The 21,108-nt window shown below is 31.7% G+C and overlaps 2 protein-coding genes across 4 annotated transcripts; both read left to right on the top strand.

The window, feature by feature from the left end:
* The first annotated feature begins 423 nt into the window (after window positions 1-423).
* LOC140759544 (jacalin-related lectin 3) lies at window positions 424-11,893 on the top strand. 3 transcript variants are annotated; one of them, XM_073096133.1, is made up of 7 exons: window positions 424-483; window positions 581-778; window positions 1,494-1,964; window positions 4,548-4,823; window positions 5,680-6,045; window positions 7,136-7,357; window positions 10,948-11,893. In XM_073096133.1, the coding sequence occupies exons 1-7, from the start codon at window positions 481-483 to the stop codon at window positions 11,056-11,058; spliced, it is 1,647 nt and encodes a 548-aa protein (XP_072952234.1). In that variant the 5' UTR covers window positions 424-480; the 3' UTR covers window positions 11,059-11,893. The 3 variants fall into 3 exon arrangements, with proteins under 3 accessions (XP_072952234.1, XP_072952233.1, XP_072952232.1); XM_073096132.1 differs by lacking the exon at window positions 10,948-11,893 and adding an exon at window positions 7,820-8,270 and having other exon boundaries at window positions 7,142-7,357; XM_073096131.1 differs by lacking the exon at window positions 10,948-11,893 and adding an exon at window positions 7,820-8,270.
* A 6,731-nt stretch (window positions 11,894-18,624) lies between these two features.
* Window positions 18,625-20,814, top strand: LOC140759658 (thioredoxin H1-like). Its single transcript, XM_073096273.1, has 3 exons — window positions 18,625-18,805; window positions 20,245-20,367; window positions 20,462-20,814. The coding sequence occupies exons 1-3, from the start codon at window positions 18,719-18,721 to the stop codon at window positions 20,594-20,596; spliced, it is 345 nt and encodes a 114-aa protein (XP_072952374.1). The 5' UTR covers window positions 18,625-18,718; the 3' UTR covers window positions 20,597-20,814.
* The last annotated feature ends 294 nt before the right edge of the window (window positions 20,815-21,108 follow it).

Below are 21,108 nucleotides of genomic sequence, written 5' to 3'. Positions count from 1 at the left end.
ATAAATGTGTCATATAACCTTTCTGATTTGCCTAAAACGTGTTTTGCGAAGAGAACAACCTCACAGTATATATAACTCAGTTGGATTCCAATGTCTCTTTCTCCACACTCTGTCTGTGTGGCTTCCAATTCATCCAAGAATAGATGTTACAATCCCCAATATATTCCAAAAATGTGCACTCGTTCGAATTGATTACTCTTTCAAAAAGTTGGTTTCAGCTACTTTTGATCTCCATCGTGAATGCATGGAATTGGAATCACTCTAGAAAAGACACAAAGATAACATGCAACTTCTCTTTCTTTCCATATCGTCATGGAATCGAATTCCATGAAGCTTTTTACGTATCGATGTGTGACACGTACTAGTGCGACGTTGGGATAAGGTTTCCTTCCCACCCTTATATAAATCCAACTCGGCATTTCATGGGAACTCATCTCAGTTGATCAACTACCAAACCTTTCTACCTCCTGCTAATAAAATATGGTAACTATTCAATTTATGATTTTGTCTCAATATATGCAACTTTTTCTTTGTTTTTCTTAGGGATAAGAAGAAACTGATGTAAACTTATATGTGTTAGGAGAAAGGCCCCATAATGGTAGGACCATGGGGTGGAGATGGAGGCAGCCCATGGGATGACGGCATCTACACGGCGGTGAGGCAGGTGGTGGTCGTTCACGGCACCGCCATCGATTCCGTCCGGTTCGAGTATGACAAGAAAGGGAGCTCCGTTTGGTCGGAGAAGCACGGCGGCAATGGCGGCATCAAAACGGACAAGGTCTGGTGTGTTGTTGAACTTACCCTTGTTAAGACTCCAGACTTCTTCTTTCTCAAAGTTGACAAGAACTTTAAATATCTGGTCATGATTTAGATCCACTTGTACTATGATTATTATTATTTTTCCAATTATTTCAACTAATTTATATAACAATCAAATGATCTTTACACCCTATCGGCTAGTTAGATTTAACGGACAAAAATTCCTTTTTAATTTCAATGGTGAAAATCTTGGAGGACCCTGAAAGGAAATTAAGGTCCTATTGTTAATATGCATCTATTGTATAAAATTATTTGCTTATTTTCAAACTCACTGTGTATTAATTTTTTGCCACACTACTACATGCACATGATTTAATTTTATTATGACTCGTTCTTAGGAGGGTTAGCCTAGTTTTATATATCAAATAGAGCTAACGGTTTTATTTAACCTATAACTAACGGGTTCATCATTGATCAATAAAAAAAAATATAGCAGTTTTAGCTTATCAATTACTCTAAAAACTTGAGTTATTGAACGATAATGATTTCTATATATCATATTCTAACATGACACGGTCCAAAATGTGGATGAAAACAGTTGGGCTTAGGAGCGTTCTAACTTAGAACTTATATTATGATATTATATTAACTATCAATTGTTCTAAAAGTTGAAGCAACATGATTTGTTTTACATTTCATATTCTAACACTATGCTATTCTTCCATGTCTTCCAGGTGAAAATAGACCATCCAAGGGAGATTATAACTTCAATCAGAGGCCATTATGGACCTCTATCAAATGGGACTGCAGTGATCATAAGATCACTCACATTTGAGACCAATCTCTCCAAGTATGGCCCATTTGGATTTGAGCAGGGGACCTTCTTCTCATTCCCCATGAGTGGTGGCAAGATTGTTGGCTTCCATGGCACATCAGGATGGTATCTGGACTCCATTGGATTCCATCTAAAGCAACTGCAAACGAACTTAACTACTCCACCAAAAGCTTTGATTCCATCAACTAGTCTGACTACTCTTAGTGATAAGAACGGCTACAGTTATCTAGATGGAAATATTGGTAGAGGATATGATATACTGCTTGCAGTGAGAGAGAGGGGGGAGGACAATTACACCATTCTCACTAACAACTATTCAAATGGAGGATTGCAAACTAGCGAGTACAGAGATATGAATCGCCAGACCAGGGTATGAGATCTTAAACTTCAATTCTACATGTCAATTTTTAGTTCTCCCATGGCCATTTGCAAGGCCATCCCAATCCCTTTGTTCTTGTTTCCCCTCACCCTTTAGAGAAGGTCTTGTTCCTGGCTGTCCAAACCTTCCAAATGGTGGTAGGCACAATTGATTTAAACTTATCTTGGTCTCCACCTGAGTAGGACCAGTCATGTACAATCCTATTGTTGTCCAAAGGTAAAGGTTGTGCCAAGGTTATGGGAAATGATCTCCAACACCTCAAGTGCAAATATGTAATGATAGAAGAGATATTCCACACTCTCTTCCCTCTAGCTACACATTGGGCACTGTTCAATTGAGCCAATGTGTAGGCTATGAAGGAGAACTCTAATGAGGCACTCTCTCCCAAAAGACTTTGGTCCTAGGCTTCATCCTAAGCCTCCACAGAGAGCTTCACTCAGACCTATGTAGATCATCTTTGCGCCTTGGATAGTTATAACTGGATTTGGCACTAGTTTTTCCTTTAAGGTCAGGCCACCAGATCCATCTAAGATAGAGTTTTGGATAGTAGGCCAAAAGGCTTCTTGAATCAAAGAACTCATCAAAGTAGCCATTAGAGATCCTTAGCATTTCCATCAAGAATATTAGCATTCATGCATGCGAGCATTCACAAAGGATGGCATGCGAGCCAGAGGGTGGCAATAATCTAGGGATCATAGAGGTATTAACAAGACCATTTCTAATCAAGTATTTGCTTCTTTCCTTTACGGTCCAAATCGCCCTCCAGGCCGACATGGACCATTTTGTGTCAGTTTTTAGTTAGTAGACTTAGGCTAGGATAAGTTATTCTAATATTTAGTTTAATACTAGTATAAAGAGTAATAATTATATTTGATGTGATATAAAGTTGATACGAAAGTATTAAGAATTTGTGATGTTTTAAATCAAATGACAAAAATACCCTTCAGTTGGCAGAAAATAATATTCCAAAAATTTACTTGCATTATGCAGGTATGTGAAGTTATAACATTGTATTGTGCGGGTATGTGATATTATAACCACCGCACTTAGGTATGCAGGATCATATCCCGCATTGCGCCAAAATATGGGGTTATAACCCCTCTCGGGTGTGCTAGCTAGATAATATCTCCTGCACTGTGCCAAGTTATAACCCCGCACTCTTGTGTGTAGGGTATTGCCTCGCATTGTGCAGCTATGCATGGCTACTTTTGAAAAGAAGAGAGAGGATATCAATTGTAGTCGATATAATTAGTAATTATGTGTTGTTATCTCAAAGGGTAAAATAGTAATCTTGAGTTACTAATATATAAAGTTGTATAAAATTAAATGAGGGTTTAGTATGCTAGAATACAGTAAGATATTATTTAGTTACTATATTAGAATAAGAAGACTTATTTAAGAATAAGTATATTTCTATTTCAGAGTGAACAGGGGCTTAACTTTAGAATAATGCAATATAAAATTTTGATTTTTTTACTTACATACCCCTTATTTATATGTATGCCTATCTAAATTTCATATTTGCATACATACCTTTTAAAACAGAATTTTTTTTTATGGATATTCTTCAAATTATATTTTTAACATCTATATAAAAAAATTATTTAACAGACGAAATGAAATAAATACTCTAAAGTAAAAAGGAATATATATACAAAAGAATAAGAATGTTTTCATCTTTTTATAATTAAATTGATGAAGTTTAAATGGTTAATATCCATATAAACATAATATAGTTTTAAAGGGTATCCATGCAAAAATTAAGTGTTATGAATGATACATAAGTAAATATCAATATTTGATAGTTATACACGTAAATAAGAGATTTACTTTTTGAAGGATATACATGCAAAAAGAAACCCTAAAAATTTTGATAGTTGCTTTGGAATGTTATAGTTCTATAAATAAGTTTACAAAACACTTTCTTTTATTGCCTTAAAGCACCTACCAATGAGTTAAACTAAATATATATGTGTAATAACTATAGTACTCTTGTGTATAAAACCTACTCCATTCACCTCTACAAAGATATCATTCCCCCTCCCTTGATAAACAATTTTGTTGAGGAGTATTTTAGGTATTTTAGTTTTTTATTTTCAAAAGTATATACCATAGGATGTTAATGAAAATGAAAAAAAAAAAAAAAAAATATATATATATATATATATATATATATATATATATATATCTTGTTGTTAAAGGTATGGTGTACATTATTGGTTTGTTACTTAATTGCTTAAAAAAATAATTCACGTGCATCAAAACCTACTTTTACTGAGATTTGAACTTCAAACCTTATTTATTGTCATTTAATCTCTATCTTTTATTGTCTCTTCTTGTGCGGTGTAAATGCCACACACTTTATTATCTTTCATCTATCTACTAGACTGTATATGGATTACACGCGAGGGGGTGTCTAAGAGGGGTATGAGGTATATTGTTATTATCTTTCTTAACAACTTATACTTTTTTGGGGATGAATCAGTTATTTAACACTTATAAATTATTATAAATCTTGAAAATTTATTCTTCTTGCTATATTAATTTATTGATGAACTACTTCACTATTTGCAGATGTTATCTTTTCCTAGTAATACAATAGAGAGATCAGGATCATTGGCCACAGGAAGTTCTATAACATATGGATCGATCACAGGAGGTGCTATAACATATGGACCATGGGGTGGAAATGGTGGAACTATATTTGATGATGGAATATATACGGGAGTTAGACAAATTAATCTAACTCGCACAACGGGAATAAGTTCCTTAAGAGTTCTATATGATAGAAATGGACAGGCAGTGTGGGGAAACAAGAATGGGCTTAGTGCAGGACTCAGACCTGACAAGGTAAACTCTCGTTAGAATTATATGTTTGTTATTTAGTTTTTCTTAGGAAAAAATTTCTTTCACCCCCCAAACTATCATCATCTTTTTACCAGTAACCTCTAAACTTTTTTTTTTACATAATGACTCTCTAAATTTTTATTTTTAGTACATAATGACCCCCGTAATAAAAAAAGTTTGGTAAGGTATTTCAATAGTTTAGGGGTTTTTATGCACAAAAAAAAAATTCAAAGGGTCATTGTGAAAAAAGATGATACTTAAGAGGTGAAAAAAAAATTATTACCTTTTTTAATATATATCCTTCTAAAATCTCTGTTTTTCTGTATATATCTCCCTCTTAAAACCTTTTCTTTTTTGTATGGATACTTTCAAATATAACTAAATATTAAAATTTTATTAATTTAACCGTAAAAGACAAGCACTTTTGTTCATGTCTCCATACATTTCTTTCACTAAAAGACATATATGCCCTTTTCTTTTATCTATTAATCTTTTCTTGGCGAATATGAGTATATAGGTATACTATAAGTTAAACAAAAGGATAACTTTTCTTAATATATAGAATGGACATCTAAGCCAACTCTTTTAAGAAACGACATAAAATAAATCAAATGTATGGGCCACAGCACGCCACCTTTGGTGTACAGGACACAAATCATAAATTTTCTTAATTTATAATTATTAAAAAGTAGCTTAAAGAATGCCCATATAAAACAAGGAATTTTTTTACTAGTATACACACAAATGAGGAGATTTTGAGGGGGTATACATGCAAAAAATAAATCTCTTATTACAATGTAATCGAGTTGAGACTACCTTAATTAGTCTTATGTTTTTTTTTTTTTTTTTTTTTTTGCAGATAGTATTTGATTTTCCATCAGAGGTCTTAACTCATATTACTGGTTACTTTGGCACTATGATGTACATGGGACCAACAGTCGTTCGATCACTCACATTTCACACAACAAAGAAGATTCATGGGCCATATGGAGATGAGCAAGGTGTCTTCTTCTCCTCCTGCTTGACTGAAGGGAAGATTATTGGATTCCATGGCAGGAGTGGATGGTTCATAGATGGCATTGGAGTTCATGTTCTTGAAGGAAAATTTCAAAAAGCCCCCTCTGTTTATCCAAAAGGAGTGAGTGGTGTGAAAATAACTGAGCTTAGCGATTCTGAAAAATCTACTGGTAAATTAGTTCAGACAAGCAAAAGTGTTGGAGAAGAGGTAAGCAATATTTCATATCAATCTCATTTTTATTTTGGTTTAGAAGGAACTAAGAAGTAGACAATGTTATTAGCAATTTATTAAATGATTACTATGAAGAATAAGATTTGATCTTGAACTGCAACATGAGTTAAATTTTATGATTCTTTTCACGTGATTGTTGAAACTATCATCTTTGTGGCGTTCATAATTGTCATTCCATCAGTTATATTTAAATAATTGTTATTACAACTAAATTTAGATTAGAAATTACTATATAGCCCTTGCATAAATTGTTTAAAAGTAGTTTGAAAACTATCTAATATTATTCAACATCATTTTACAAATTCTTTAAAAAAAAACTAGAATCTCTTTTATGCTAGATAAAGAATGGATAATATCTCACTCTAAACTTCAAGAAAGAATGGTGTTTTGATTATTTATACACATTTGTTAAATTTAACGGTCACTTGTTTGTTCAAGAATAACAAGAGCTTATCTTGACCATTAGGTTTGTTCAAGAGATTATTACATAAGTTGCTGCAAATGAAACTAATTTTCCTTCTTCTCAACAGTAAACAAAGAAAGTGAAACGTTTTACACCAACAATTTTATCTTAAGAAATTTTATAAATCACACCCTATATTTTATCGATTTTGTTATTCACACTCCGTCTTTGAGGATTTTATAACTCAACTCCTCATTTTTTATTATAATATTTATTTAGCACCTTAACGTTATTTTGACTAGCTGACATTTACTAAATTATTAAAATATACTCACATTTTTACCATTCCATCAAACCCCCCAACTACCTCCTCCTATCATCCTATGGTTGTTGCCGTCACCACCTCTTCCTCTTTTTCTTCTTCTTTCCGCTCCTCTTTTGCCAATCCCATGAGGAAGATATAAGAGTGAGAAAATAAAGGATATATGGGTAATTTTGATATTTTATAAAATATTTAGTGTATTATAATAGAATATTTTTTGCTGGTATCGTCTGCATTAACCCAAAGTGATAATTAGTTATAAGTAAAATGTAAGGTATGATTTATAAAATTCTTTTTATTTTATTCAATCTTAACATCTTTACAATTAGCAACTGATATAGTCTCAGGTTACTCATGGTGTGGTTAAAGAGCCAGTTCCAATAGGACCAGGGCCTTGGGGTGGAGATGGAGGAAAGCCATGGGACGATGGAGTATACTCTGGAATCAAGCAAATTTGTATCACAAGGAACAACTTTATAAACTCCATACAGATTGAGTATGATAGAAGTGGGCAATCTGTTTGGTCTACAAGGCATGGAGGTAGTGGTGAGACATTTAACAGGGTAAGTACCATTAGAATGCTTAAATACATTCAAATCCTTGATTTTTTTTTTTTTTTTTTTTGGTTCTCTATGCTTCTTAAGCTTTCAACTAAATTGTAGTACGAACAAGAGATGCAAAATAACTTAAATAACTATGCTTTTATCGATAAATATAGATTGACATAGAAAACTTAGGGTGACTTAGCGATACAAAAGAAAACTTCAAAAATGTACGATAATTTTCTTGAACTTTTTGTTCTGTTGCCATGATCTCTAAACTTCTAATTGAAACGCAACTACAAAATTAGTAAACAAAGAAATGACTTTAAATAATTCTAGATTGATAGAGAAAATTTAAAGTAGCACTTTCTAGGTAAAAAAATTACGGGCACCGTTAACTTTGAACTAAAAACCTAGCTATTACAATCCAATTACTATGAGCAAGATCGTATACACTCTAAATTTACTTCCTAATTCATGCAGATAAAATTTGAGTATCCCCATGAAATCTTGAACTGCATTAGCGGTTACTACAACAACAACAAAGATGAGGGTTCGAAGGTGTTAAAATCTCTCACATTCTTCACTAATAGAGGAAAGTATGGACCATACGGGGAGGAATCTGGAACATACTTTACTTCTGCTACAACAGAAGGGAAGGTGGTTGGATTTCACGGAAGGAGTGGGATGTTTTTGGATGCAATTGGTGTCCATATGCAACACTGGTTGGGTGATCAGAAGAAGACTTCCAAGTATATGTTTTCCAAGTATTTATTTTGAATAAGACCATATAATGAATACCTATAAAGAATCTAGAGATAAGATTTCAGGTCTAGTGTAAGATTTGAAGCCCTACTTGACGACTAGTGCTAGTAGATTGAAGGTGGAATATCATGAAGAGTTCTTTATTAATGCATAGTTTAATTAATATTAATACCTCATCAAATGGGTATCACAATGACTTTTGATACTTTTATTTTATCATGGATGTTTGTGAAAGTTTTGATCCATTTAACGTTAAATGATAAAAATTAATAGAGTTTAATATCGGGGGCATCTTTATCTTTCTTCTATTAAAGGACTTAGATTTTAATATATGGTTACCGAAGAGTAATTAGAAGGGTGTCCCCGAATAACAGGTTTTAAAGAAAATGTACAAAAATAAGAAAATTTGAGGGGTATACATGCACAAAAAAAAAAAAAACCTTTATATAGAGGGGTATTTGCAAAAATATGCATTTCATATGATATTTTTGTGTAACAAAACATTCCGACTCAAAGACAATTTTAATTAGAAATCACAAGGCAAGATTGTTTTTTAGAAAATAAAATAGATTAAATAGCTTCTACGAGAATAATATGCATCGCCCATATCAAAGCTCAAAAGCTGGAACAAGACACTTCAGAAAAACCTTACTCAAGTACATCCAAAACCTAATAATTTACTCGAATTTGCAAGCCAATCAACAATTATTAGCTTCACGGTATACATGAGAGATTTAATATTAATGGTAAAGTTTAGTAAGGAGAAAAATATCTTCAATTAGAGTATCGGTGGACTGACCATCTTTGTGCACCCTGTTCAAAATGTTAGCCAGGAGGAGTAAAGAATCCATCTCAATCTATAGGTCACTGATATTAAATTTTTTGATAATAAGCAAAGCTTATGTAATAGTCTAATCTTCACCCTTAAATATTATTTTGAAATAGCAACAACTATTTCTGCAAAGAGGATAGCCATTTGGCAATTGGGCTGGAAATCCAATTCCACCAACCATAGCAGGCTTTATAAAAAAACCCATCATCGTTGGCCTTAATCCGCCTAGGATGGGCAAGATTCCATCTAATAAAAAAGTAAAAGGAATTGAAATTCTAATGCTTGACATATAGCTTTCCAAAATACTCATAAGATACATCTAAAGGCTTTGTCCCAAAACTTACTAATATCTTCCTATCCTACTAATTAGAGCTTTATTTATCTTCTTCCAGATCAACTAGTGAGTAACCCCACCAAGACCCTAAATAGAGCCAGTTTGTCCTCAAAGGGAAGAACAACAAAGGAAAGTCAAATCTCACATTCTCGCTAAAGGCCCTGAGGTGTTTAAGCTAAATCAGTCAATGACCAAGTCCCAATGATGGGAAACAAAATTTACAATGATAGTAAAGTTAGGACATAAATACAGTTATGGCATAATTTCAGTGTACAAGAAAAATTAGAGAGGGTATCACCCATGGGTAACAGTTTCGCATAAATTTCCTACAGAAAAAGAAAAAAATATTTAGGAGGCAGATGCAAACCCCAAAAAATTCTCCATGCATCTCATTGGGACAAACTTGGCTCATATTTATTTCTAAGGAAACAATACACAATTTTATAGATAGTAATACTCTTGGGTGGGCGAACAAATCCAACAGTCATTCTTATCTTGAATATGCAAATAAATAGCAAATATTTTTTTCACATAAAACAGGCTGAAAAGTATGAATAATTACTTCCTCTCTCGAAGAGTTATCCCTAATTAGAATAGAAATAAGGATAAACTATGATAAAAGGTAGCATTGACAAATTAAAAGGAATTGGGGAGAGGCAAAGGTCAGTCTAGATCTTAGTAGAAGCACCATTAAATATAAGTTTAAGGTCTTCACAAATGGTGCGCATGGAATCAAGTATCAAATGCTAGCGTTGGTATTTGGTGTTGGTGTTGGTATTGTCTAAATAATCCCCTACCTTGGGCTCTCATTTATGAAATATTCCCACTTTTTTCTCCAATTATCAACTAAACTAGACCCCAATGACTTTTCGCTCATTTTCCCCTGCTCTCTCTCTCTCTCTCTCCCTTAGTCGACGATTAGTAGTTGCTGGTGTCCCTATTTGTCCTAATTGACATCAAGTGGAGAAGCACATAAATGCGAGAAGGAGCAAAGCCTTACGAGGCTTTGCTTTACTTTGTATAGCTGACCCAACTCTTGTGGGCTAGGATGTTTGGCTAGCTTGATTGAGACAAACTAGGCTAGCCCGTCCGAGCTAGAGCATGTGGATTAGCACATAGGTGTGCGAGCGAGGTCGCCCCTAGCAAGCCAATCAATTTGGTCGACCTTGGCCCATATGGAGACTAGGTTATGGCTAAGCCTACTTGCGAGCTAAGCTCTAGCCCAGGTCTTTTTAATGTTTTATTTATTTTTTGATGTTGAGAGTTTAGGGATAACTCAATTCTTTACCTTAGATCTTCTTGGGACTACTGTGCTCTCCCCCTAAGTGAGCGAACTATCTTCCCTTGCTAATCAATTGATGTATACACTAGAATATTTCATGTACAATATGGTAGCCTTAGCTTATATTGTTGCACATATTAATTTAACATGATAGTTGATATATTTTATTAAGATTTTTTGCATGTCTATATTAGTATGCTCATGTATGATAATATCTATTATTCTAAGATGATGATGTTTTTAATTATGTTGCTTGATTTTCATGTTAATGTCATGCACACATAATAATGTCACTAGCATACTACCATGAGAGAATAAACTCTACATCTTAATAGTACCTAACACATTTTTAGCTAAGGTAAAGAACAAGATAATCTTATTACATTATTATATAACAGGGCCTACACTTAAAGTCTCAGATTGTGGACCTCAGACAATCAACTAATCAAGCATATTGCTCATCGAGCTTAAATGGAGAATATTTCTTACAGAACATCAAAACTATCTGAGGTATGTAAGTTGGAGGTGAGAGAGTAGGATAATGTAGACTTCGTGATGCCTAATAATACAAAGTGAGGGCATTTCTAAGTGGCGATTTATTATTCCTATTCTACGTGAATAACGATGATGATGAAGATGGGGACATGGGGCTAACAACTAATGTACTTAATTTATAGTTATGGACGATTAGTCAATTCTTCATTGGGTGATCAACAAATAATTCTATCATTAGAATTCACCTTCTCTTTTAGAGCATTTATGTTGGACTAGTTTGGGTGGCGGTTGCTGGGCTTATTGTCACATGAAGTGTGGGTGTCGGCTGATGAGCCTAATGTCGAGTGAGTCAAGTAAACCTATGAATGTAGTGAAAGTTAGCATACATGAAAGTTAAACCATACTAGCTAATGCAATTTGTTGCTTATCTTATATCGTATACAGGGATGATTGAAAGTAAGTACATTATTTATATATTATTTATTAGGTTGATATTTGGTATAAATATGCATATAATATTGGAGATAAGTTTGACATTGTTTGGCATCAAATTTTCTTTGGCTATTCATTTATTTATCACGTTCTGTGTAAATGCATAAACTTTATCATTTATTCTGCTATAAAATTATGTATATATTATGTATAAACTTGTTGGGTTTTAGGCTCATAAATATTTGACATATGATGTAGATTGTCTCTAGTCATGACGGAAGCTTTTGTAGCAATTTACTTAATAGGGCATTTACCTTTTTTATTATATATTTTGTAACATCATTGTAAATAGACATGTTCTTTCGTTGTTGTAGCTTTTTTTTTAGTATGTACTATTATATTTTTAGGCACCACCCACTTTTGTACTATTAATGAAATTGTTATACCCACTATTGTGCTATTAATGAAATTATTGTGGCCTATGAGATTTACAAATGTTTCTGCTATTTTACATCTTATTCAAAAATAACGTATATATTACTAGCCGTTTCAGCTTACATATGGGTCTCAAGCAAAAAAAATGTGTCGGGTTAGAAATATAAGGTAGCTAATATATTATTGATTTTAAAAGAAAGAATATCATCATTGAAAATAACATCTCTTGTAAGCACAAATAAATATTTATTTGCCGTAATAAATAAATAAATAAAATAACATGATAAATGGTCACCTTAGTGAATGCATAGGTCAGCTAAAAATCACTAAGAAGTACAGCCATTTAACGAAGGAAAAATTTGGGGAAGAAATGCATGTTTTTATCAAGTCAACAAATTTGATATGGAAACCATCCTAATCATGGAAACCTTTAAAAAGCCTACACAATTAATAAGATTTTATGATTCTTTTTAGATTAATTTTTATCATGATAAATATCTTATCAATTTGATAAGCTAAGAAATATTATTATGAATATTTCTACCAGCAATAAATATTGTTTACTCAACGTTGATAATATCAATAGAAAAAATACTTAATTTTATTATGGAGGATTTAGCCAAGATTCCTTAGTTAATATTGTAGAGGAAAAATCGATTGGTAATTTTGATTGAGTTAGCCTTTTCAAGATGAGAAAAATATAAATTTGTCCACATTGGTGGGAAGGGAGCAAGACTAAGGAAATAATTAATGGTAAAGTATGCTACAAAATAGCTAAGATCCCCTTATTGTTGAAATATACTACAAAATAGAATAAATAGAGAAATTATTATTTTTCATCCTACTATAGTGAAATTCTTTAACATTTAAATCTTTTTTAAGCCTCCTATAAAATCATTCTAATTTAATACTTAACTTAACTATCTCATAATTATTGAGTTAGGATTCGATGTAGGTTGACATTGGGTTTATTTAAGTGCACGATTAGATGTGTGTCAAGTGTTAACACATAAATTATACCCATCCAACAATTTGATCATGCTTATTAAAATCCAAAATCCTAGGATCTCTTGCATCCCTTTCTAGTGCAATAAAAACTCAAATGTGTGCAATTAATGTATTAGCACACATTAAATAATGTGTTTGAACCAACCCACAAAGATCGACCTACATCAAATCATGCTCATAATTGCCTCTCCTAAACTAAAACCCAAACATCCCCAATGACTAGATTTTACAAAATAAAGAAGTATAAAATACATTTCATATTAGTTTTTCTAATGGCTAGTTATTATATAAATGAGTTAAAGTAATTATAGATGCAAAATAACACTAATACCATTGAATAAGATTTTATTGTTTTAGATGAAGGTAAAAAATATGGAGAATTAGATTTTAAAGTCAAGTATTTTTGGTATTTCAAATTTTTTATCAAAATTAAGATAATATTCTTTATTCTATTAGGTGTTCATTTTTAATCAAGTTTTAATTTAAATTTTTGTTTGTGTAGACTACATGAGATATTTTATGGCTAGGCTATTTAAGAAGAAAGAAAAGCTATTACCAAATAATAATATAAAAACAAACTGAATTAGAAGTGAAGTATAGTACAAAACACAAAAAAGAAGAAAAAGTTATTAATTTGTGGTCTTATATATTAAAATTTATTCTTTTTCTATTTTATTTATTTTTGCTTCTTTTAACATATAAATCTTATTTAATCTTGTATGAAATCATTCTAACTTATATTTAATATAACTATCTTAAGAATTATCACTTAAAATTTGGTGAGAGCTAGGTTGGATGTTATCAGGTATGACTTCGATCACACTCATTAAAATTCTATAGATCTCTTTTATTTTCTTCTAAAGTGGTTTAATTATCGACGCATATAATTTATGCATTATCACAATATCTTATATTTTGCAAAGTAAAGATCCTATGACATGAATTAAGTAAAAATAACTATAGATGCATAAACCTTTGAATAAGATTTTGAGCTTAAGGTAAAAAAAAAAAAAAAAAAATATATATATATATATATATTGCTTACTAGATTTTAAAGTTAAATAAGAGGTATTTTATATGTTTCCAATTTTTTTATTTTTAAAAGTAATGGAATTTTTCTATTTTACTAGCTGTTGTTGTTGTTACAGTAAAATTAATTCTGGGTGTTTATAAAGAATTAAAGTAAAACATAGGAGTTTAATGATAAATATTTTTCATATGGTAGGATTTTTTTGAGAAACTTTTCAAAAGTTGGGATGCTTTTAAAAAAATTTGGAAAAAATTATGTACCATAAATCATTTTAAGTTACTTACTGCTTTACTCAAAATTTTCTATAAATACCAAAATTATCTCAGCACAAACTTTAAGAACATCTCTTTATATTAACTACAAGAGATCTCATTTGTTAAATATATATAAGAAAATTATTTTTCTCTAGTTAAAAATCATAAGTGATCTTCTTTTGTTTCTTTGAACTCTCCTTGTCACAAATATATCTAATCCCCTTGTTGCAAAATATTTTATTTCAAGAGCTCTCATCTTTTTGCAACTCATATACATAAATTATAACAAAAATTATTATTGATGTCAAAAGAAAAATACGCATCATAGCTGATCAAGAAAATGAGAGTCTAAACGAAGTCACAATTTGAATGTTATTTTAAGAGTGTATAACAATAATAGATGTTATTTTTTAAAATATTTATTTACAATAATAATCTATATAAATCTAAAATATTTATGTCTAGCAGTAAATAATCTATTCCTAAAATATTTATGCACAACAACAGGTATTTGTATACCCAGTCAAATATAATTTTATAATTAGTATCTCGAACTCCATATTAAAAATTATATATTTTATAGTTATTAATTATTATATATTCTATAATCATTAAACATATATTCCTAAGATACTAACTTGAAATTCTATTAATAAGAATTCAAAATGCACACGATAATATAACATATTTTATTAAATTTAATTCTTAAATCGAAAGAGTTACCGTTTACTTCCAAACGTCGATGTAAAGTGAGATCCTCTTCATAAAATATTTGTCGGAAGAAAATCTAGTTAATATGATAAATTCTTATTTACGGACGATTTAATATTTTTCTAAATATAAAATTATTCGTGTATCTCATGAATTAAATAGAGCTATAAATAATATTTTCTAAATTCAAGTACTTTGTTGGGTTTTTGGTGCAATTGGGAGAAATCTCCCTGATGCTGCCTAATTTTCACATTTTTTAATAGTAAAAATAAATTTAAATATCTTTGATACGAAAATCAGCACGCGGACGTGGCGTTGAAATTTATAGCGTTTTAACTTTTTATGCCGACATTTTTTTTTAAAAAGAAAAAAAAACTTTTATGCCGACACCAATAAATATCATTTCGGAGTAGGTAGGAATAAGTTTGGAGCGATTTGCACTGTGAACTAAAATTATTAATTATTTTATCTTAATGCTCTTCTATTCATTTAATAGACCAAGTCACTATCTCACTCAAGTTACAACATTAAATATGGTTTTGTTATTTCCTAGTTTCAAACTTGAGAGGGAATTCCTATTTTTTGAATAGATAGGAGTAGGGTTGTCAAAATAATCGAGCCGGCTCGAGCTTGCTCGAAAATAGGCTGAGCTGAGCTTGATTATTAAAGCTAGGCTCGAAATTAAATTCGAGCCAAGCTTGATCTTGAGCCGGCTCGATAAGGCTCGAATATATATATATATGTGAGTAATATCAAACTAATATGAACTATCAGATCAAAACCCTTTCACCCATTCAGGCTTTCAGCCATTATTTTCTAATACAATTATCTTATTGTTTGTAATTCATATTTTGGTTGATTGTAGTTTTTTGACACAATTATCTTTGTTACTTATAATTTATATTTTGGTTGCTTGTAGTTTTTTAACTCATTTATCTTTGTTACTTATAATTTATATTTTGGTAATATTTATATCTTTATAGTTGAATTAGGTTTTATTTCAAGCTTGATTCAAGCCTAAATTAATTCAAGCTTGCTCAGGCTCGAAAATAATTTAAAATTGATAAGGCTTGAAATTGCTAATTGAGCAGCTCGTTTAAGCTCGTTTAAACTCGAAATTGGCTCGAGTTCAAAATTAGCTCGGATTGAAATTAATTCAATTCAAACTTGATCACAAAGACAGGCTTGAAATTAATTTCAATCCAAGCTTGATTACAGCCAGGCTCGATCAAGCTCGACTCATTTACACCCCTAGATAGGAGAGAAAATATTTATTTTTTTTATTATGGGTTAAATATATTTTAGCATTACGTACTTATGACTAAAATATTTTACCTCTGTATTTTAAAAAGTTTCAGACTAATCTATACTTATGATTAAACTAAGAGTTAGTTTTTCCATTAAATTTAACTAAGTATCAAAGTTATTTTGATCATTTAGCTACATTAATCAACAACATGCATGTTTTCTCTAACAAACAAAATAGGAGTATTTTGGTCATTTTAACATCATTTAGTTAAATTTAATAGAAAAACTAACGGTTTCACTTTAATTATAAGTATACGGACTAGTTTAAGATTTTTTAAAGTATAAGAGTAAAGTAATTTTGGGCATAAGTACAAGAAGTAAAATATATTTAATCATTTTATTATTAAGTAAAAGAATCAATCTTGATCTTGTTTGTAAGGTAGATATGAAACTTCCGCATCTAGCGCTTGCTAAGACGAGTGAATTAGTAGGAAGTCAAACAAACAAACCTCATAGCATCCACCAGACTCATTCGAGTTGTTTGTGAAGGTTAGAGGTGATCATCGAGCGGGTCGGGTTAGATTTGGGCCAAGCTTTTTGGATCAATCAGGCTTAAATATTTGTTCACGATCTGACCTACCAATCACTCTAGTCAGGCTATAGTACTTTAGCCCATTACCGCCCACTAGCCCATTAGATATCAGGCTTGAGTCAGACATAATAGGCCTAACATAAAGAGTTGAATTTTAAAAATATATATTATATCTTATCACACCAACCAAAATATATTTTAGTTATCTTTTTATAAAAATATAATTATATATTGATATCTAGTTTATTAACTTTTTCTGCCGACACTAACAAGATCTTGGAAAATTTTGGCACAACGTATATTTTAAATTTCTAAATATTATTTGGGAGTTGGTAGGAATAATTTTTGAGCGATTTGCACTGTAAACTAAAAATATTAATATTTTTATCTTAATGCTCTTCTATACATTTAATAGACCAAGTCACTATCTCACCCAAGACTACAGCATTAAATGTGGTTTTGTTATTTCCTAGTTTCACACTTGATAGAGAATTCCTATTTTTTTTAATAGATAAGAGAGAAAAGATTTATTTTTTTATTATGGGTTAAATATATTTTAGCTCCACATACTTATGACTAAAATTATTTTACCTATGTATTTTAAAAAGTTTCAGACTAATCTATACTTATGATTAAATTGAGACTGTTAATTTTTCTACTAAATTTAATTGAGTATTATAGTTATTTTTGGTCATTTAGCTACATTACTCAACAACATGCATGTTTTCTCTAATAAACAGGAGTATTTTGATCATTTTGATATTATTCAGTTAAGTTTAATAAAAAAATTAATAGTTTCACTTTAGTTATAAGTATAGAGATTAGTTTGAGACTTTTTAAAGTACAAGAGTAAAGTAATTTTGGGCATAAATACAGAAGGTAAAATATATTTAACCATTTATTATTAAGTAAAAGAATCAATCTTGATCTTGTAAGGTAGATCAGAAACTTCTGCATCTATCGCTTGCTAAGACGAGTAAATCATCGAGCGGGTCGGGCTAGGTTCGAGCCAAGCTTTTTGGTCCAATCAAGCTTAAATATTTATTCACGGTCTAACCCATCAATTACTCCAATCGGACTAGAGTACTCTACCCCATTACCGCCCACTAGCCCATTAAATATCAAGCTTAGGTTGAGCATAATATGCCTAACATAACGAGTTGAATTTAAAAAATATATATTATATATTATCATACCAACCAAAATAGGTCTCTATAAAAATATTTTAATTATCTTTCATAAAAATATCTCGGGCTCACGTTGCTAGTTACGATCTCGGGCTCGAATTGGGCCGGGTAAAAATCAGACTTAGTTCAAGCTAAATTTGGACGGGTCGAGCCCAATAATCACCTTCGGTGAAGACTCCTGAATGTTAGATATACGACTGCTCAAAATATCTATATATATATTTTTTATTACAGAGAATCCCACAGACCAATAACTTTATTAATGCTATGAAATAGTTACAAAACTAATATGCAATAAAAAAATTAAAAAAAAAAAGAAAGAAAGGGAGGAGAACAGATGAGAACGCAAGAAATTAAATCACCCATTGACAAACGACGAGAAGAAGTCAATCTAATCTCAAAATATTTTTAAAACTTATTAAATAGGATTTTAGAGGAGGCATTATTTTGCGGTCCACCTTCCTACAACCTTTTCCCTCATTTTCTTTTCATATAAATATTTGCAGCGCTGTCCGTATCGTTGACCGAGAACTAAGATGACGCCGAGCCAAAGTGCATAATTGCTGACGTCTCCCTGACAATTACTTCGCATCGAAGTTAATCCACAGCGTGGGCAATTTGGTAATCCTCAACACGCAAGGAAGGATCTTGCCTATATGTATCTCTCACACGTTGAGGTGCGGAATCCATCGAGCGTTTTCAACCCTAGAAAGAATTTGATTTCTTAGTTGTGTGTGTGTGTGTGAGAGAGACAGAGAGACAGAGAGAGAGGAAGATATGGCGGAAGAGGGAGCCGTGATTGGATGCCACACCGTGGATGAATGGAAGAGGCAACTCGAATCCGCCAACGAATCCAAGAAGCTGGTATGGCCCATTTGGCCATTTCCCCAAAATCCCTCTTCTTCTTCTTTTTTTCCTCGCATTTGTTTGTGGAATTTTTGGCATTAAAATAGATTTTTTTAATATTTTTGGTTGGTTGTATTTCTTCGATCTGGATGATGGGTTTTGCTCATGATGGACTATTTGTTGATGGATCTGTTGCAAATTTATTAGATCTGTTTAACTTGGTTTGGTATCTTTCTTCTCTAGTTACCTGGTTATATTTTGTGCCTGACCACTTGGTATATGGAAACCTCTAGGGTTTGTTTGATTCAATTTTTTTTTTGTTGTTGTAAAATTTAGGGTTTCAGTTGGGGATTTTGCATTACTTGTGATGTAAGAACAATTACTACTCCAAATGTTTATTATCACATGGAAATGTTTTGAAAATTGCCCATTGTAGTGAATTATAATGCATAGAATTTACTGAATAATTTGTTTTAAATTTTTATAAAATGTTGTTAGGTGATATGTGGTGAATTATCTTGATAAACATGTCCATGAGTAGGTTTTTATGGAGAATTGAGAATAATAAGAGAAGTTGTACATAATATACACATTCCTTTGTAGGAGAATGTGTTAGCAAATGTTATATATCTAGTTTATACACCATAATTTGGGGTCCAAATTAGTCCTTTATTTTGATTCTTGACCTCCATGTTTTAGGGTGAATCCAAATGGTTTTTCAGGTGAAAAATTAAATCTATTTCAATGGGGTGTATGATATGCAGTTGAAATGAAATCAGGATGGTCATGGCTATACTGCCTAAAAGAATCACAATGTTCCCAATTTCCTAACCATTTTGAAGCCCTGTTGGTTTAAGATTGAAACGGTTGAACATTTGTACATTTTATTCCCTTGTAGTTTGGTCGAAATATAAACCCCTGAACTTTCCCATATAGTTTTGACCTATATGTAACAGCTAGTTTTTTGGTCCAAGAATAACAGTGACGATTTTTTTTTCCTGTCAAGACTGTCAACCTTTTGACAGTTTTGCCCTTGATCTCTTATCTCTTTCCAAAACTTTAGAAATGGGAGGAATTTGATGTGAAAGTAGTCTAAAACTTAAAGACTTTTACATGGAATTCTTTTTTCAACCGATTACTGTACACTAAAGTGGATATTTTTATCCTTCTATATTTAAGCTAACGGTTGTTAGGCCATTTTAGATAGATCAAAACCATAAGGGTTATGTCGCAAATGCGAGTTCAGGGGCACTTTGAGTTCCAACTGAACTACAAGGCGGTAAAATGTATTTTTTTTCTAATAAATAAGACACATATATGTGTGTATGCTGTTTGTTGATGTTTGTAAGCAAAAACTGATTATGCCTGAAGAGAACCTGTTACAAGTTTCTTATTTACATCGGATTCTAGGGATTGTATGCTGGCACACAGTAAAACTGATCAAATTTCTGGTATAGGTGGTGGTCGACTTTACTGCTTCATGGTGCGGGCCTTGCCGCACGATGGCCCCAATTTTTGCTGATCTTGCCAAGAGGTTCATTAATGTTGTATTCCTGAAGGTGGATGTTGATGAGCTGAGGGTCGGTTACTTCTCAATCCTCGAATCACAATCTTTTCTATAGTTGATTTCGCATTTAAAAGAGTTTCTAACGTAGGATTGTTGTTTGATGACAGACTGTTGCAGAAGAATGGGAAATTGAAGCAATGCCAACCTTCATTTACCTGAAGGAGGGGAGACTTGTTGACAAAACTGTTGGTGCTGTGAAAGATGAATTGCTGAAGAAGATTGACCTGCACTCAACCAAGTGAAAGTCCTGTGAGATTGCTCAAATAAGGGGTGGTTTGTAGGTTACTTATGGTTAACAAACTGTCTTATGCAGCCACCGGTATTTTCTGGTCTGTTTATGGATCTAATGGTGCTAGCTTGCAATAAATTTAAGCTTTGTATGTATGTTGTCTCTGTGATACACACTCCTGTCTGTCAACATTACAAATCAAATGTTGTTAACTTGAAAGGTTATTAGCCACTAACGGTGCGTTGAAATTCGTGTAAATTATTATTAGGATTTGAAAATTAGATAAATTGGGACTAAGCAATCGATTCTATTACCCATATTTTCTTAAATTTTATTATTCTAATAGAGTTGATGAATTGAAAAGTGTCTTTCTTTTATTCACTTTTATCTTGTCAAACTTTAAGAAATTTAATACAATGATGTCAAAGATGGTGTAGGGAATTAAGAAATGTATTAGTTTAAGAATTTTCATCGGAGAATTAGAGATGTTAAGATTATTAAAACTAGATAAGTTGCAGGTTTACT

The sequence above is a fragment of the Typha angustifolia genome, chromosome 4 (assembly GCF_048772165.1).
Source record: "Typha angustifolia cultivar Huaian chromosome 4, ASM4877216v1, whole genome shotgun sequence".
Taxonomy (NCBI): Eukaryota; Viridiplantae; Streptophyta; class Magnoliopsida; order Poales; family Typhaceae; genus Typha; species Typha angustifolia.
Note: the sequence above shows the minus strand (reverse complement) of the source record. Positions and strands in the feature narration are given on the sequence as shown.

Excerpts from the sequence above, each read along its gene's own strand:
- LOC140759658 (XM_073096273.1), top strand. The coding sequence starts at position 18,719 with ATGGCGGAAGAGGGAGCCGTGATTGGATGCCACACCGTGGATGAATGG. Across the intron at positions 18,806-20,244 it reads CCAACGAATCCAAGAAGCTG|GTGGTGGTCGACTTTACTGC; the intron begins GTATGGCCCATT and ends TTTCTGGTATAG. Across the intron at positions 20,368-20,461 it reads TGGATGTTGATGAGCTGAGG|ACTGTTGCAGAAGAATGGGA; the intron begins GTCGGTTACTTC and ends GTTTGATGACAG.
- LOC140759544 (XM_073096131.1), top strand. Across the intron at positions 1,965-4,547 it reads ATATGAATCGCCAGACCAGG|ATGTTATCTTTTCCTAGTAA; the intron begins GTATGAGATCTT and ends CACTATTTGCAG. Across the intron at positions 4,824-5,679 it reads CAGGACTCAGACCTGACAAG|ATAGTATTTGATTTTCCATC; the intron begins GTAAACTCTCGT and ends TTTTTTTTGCAG.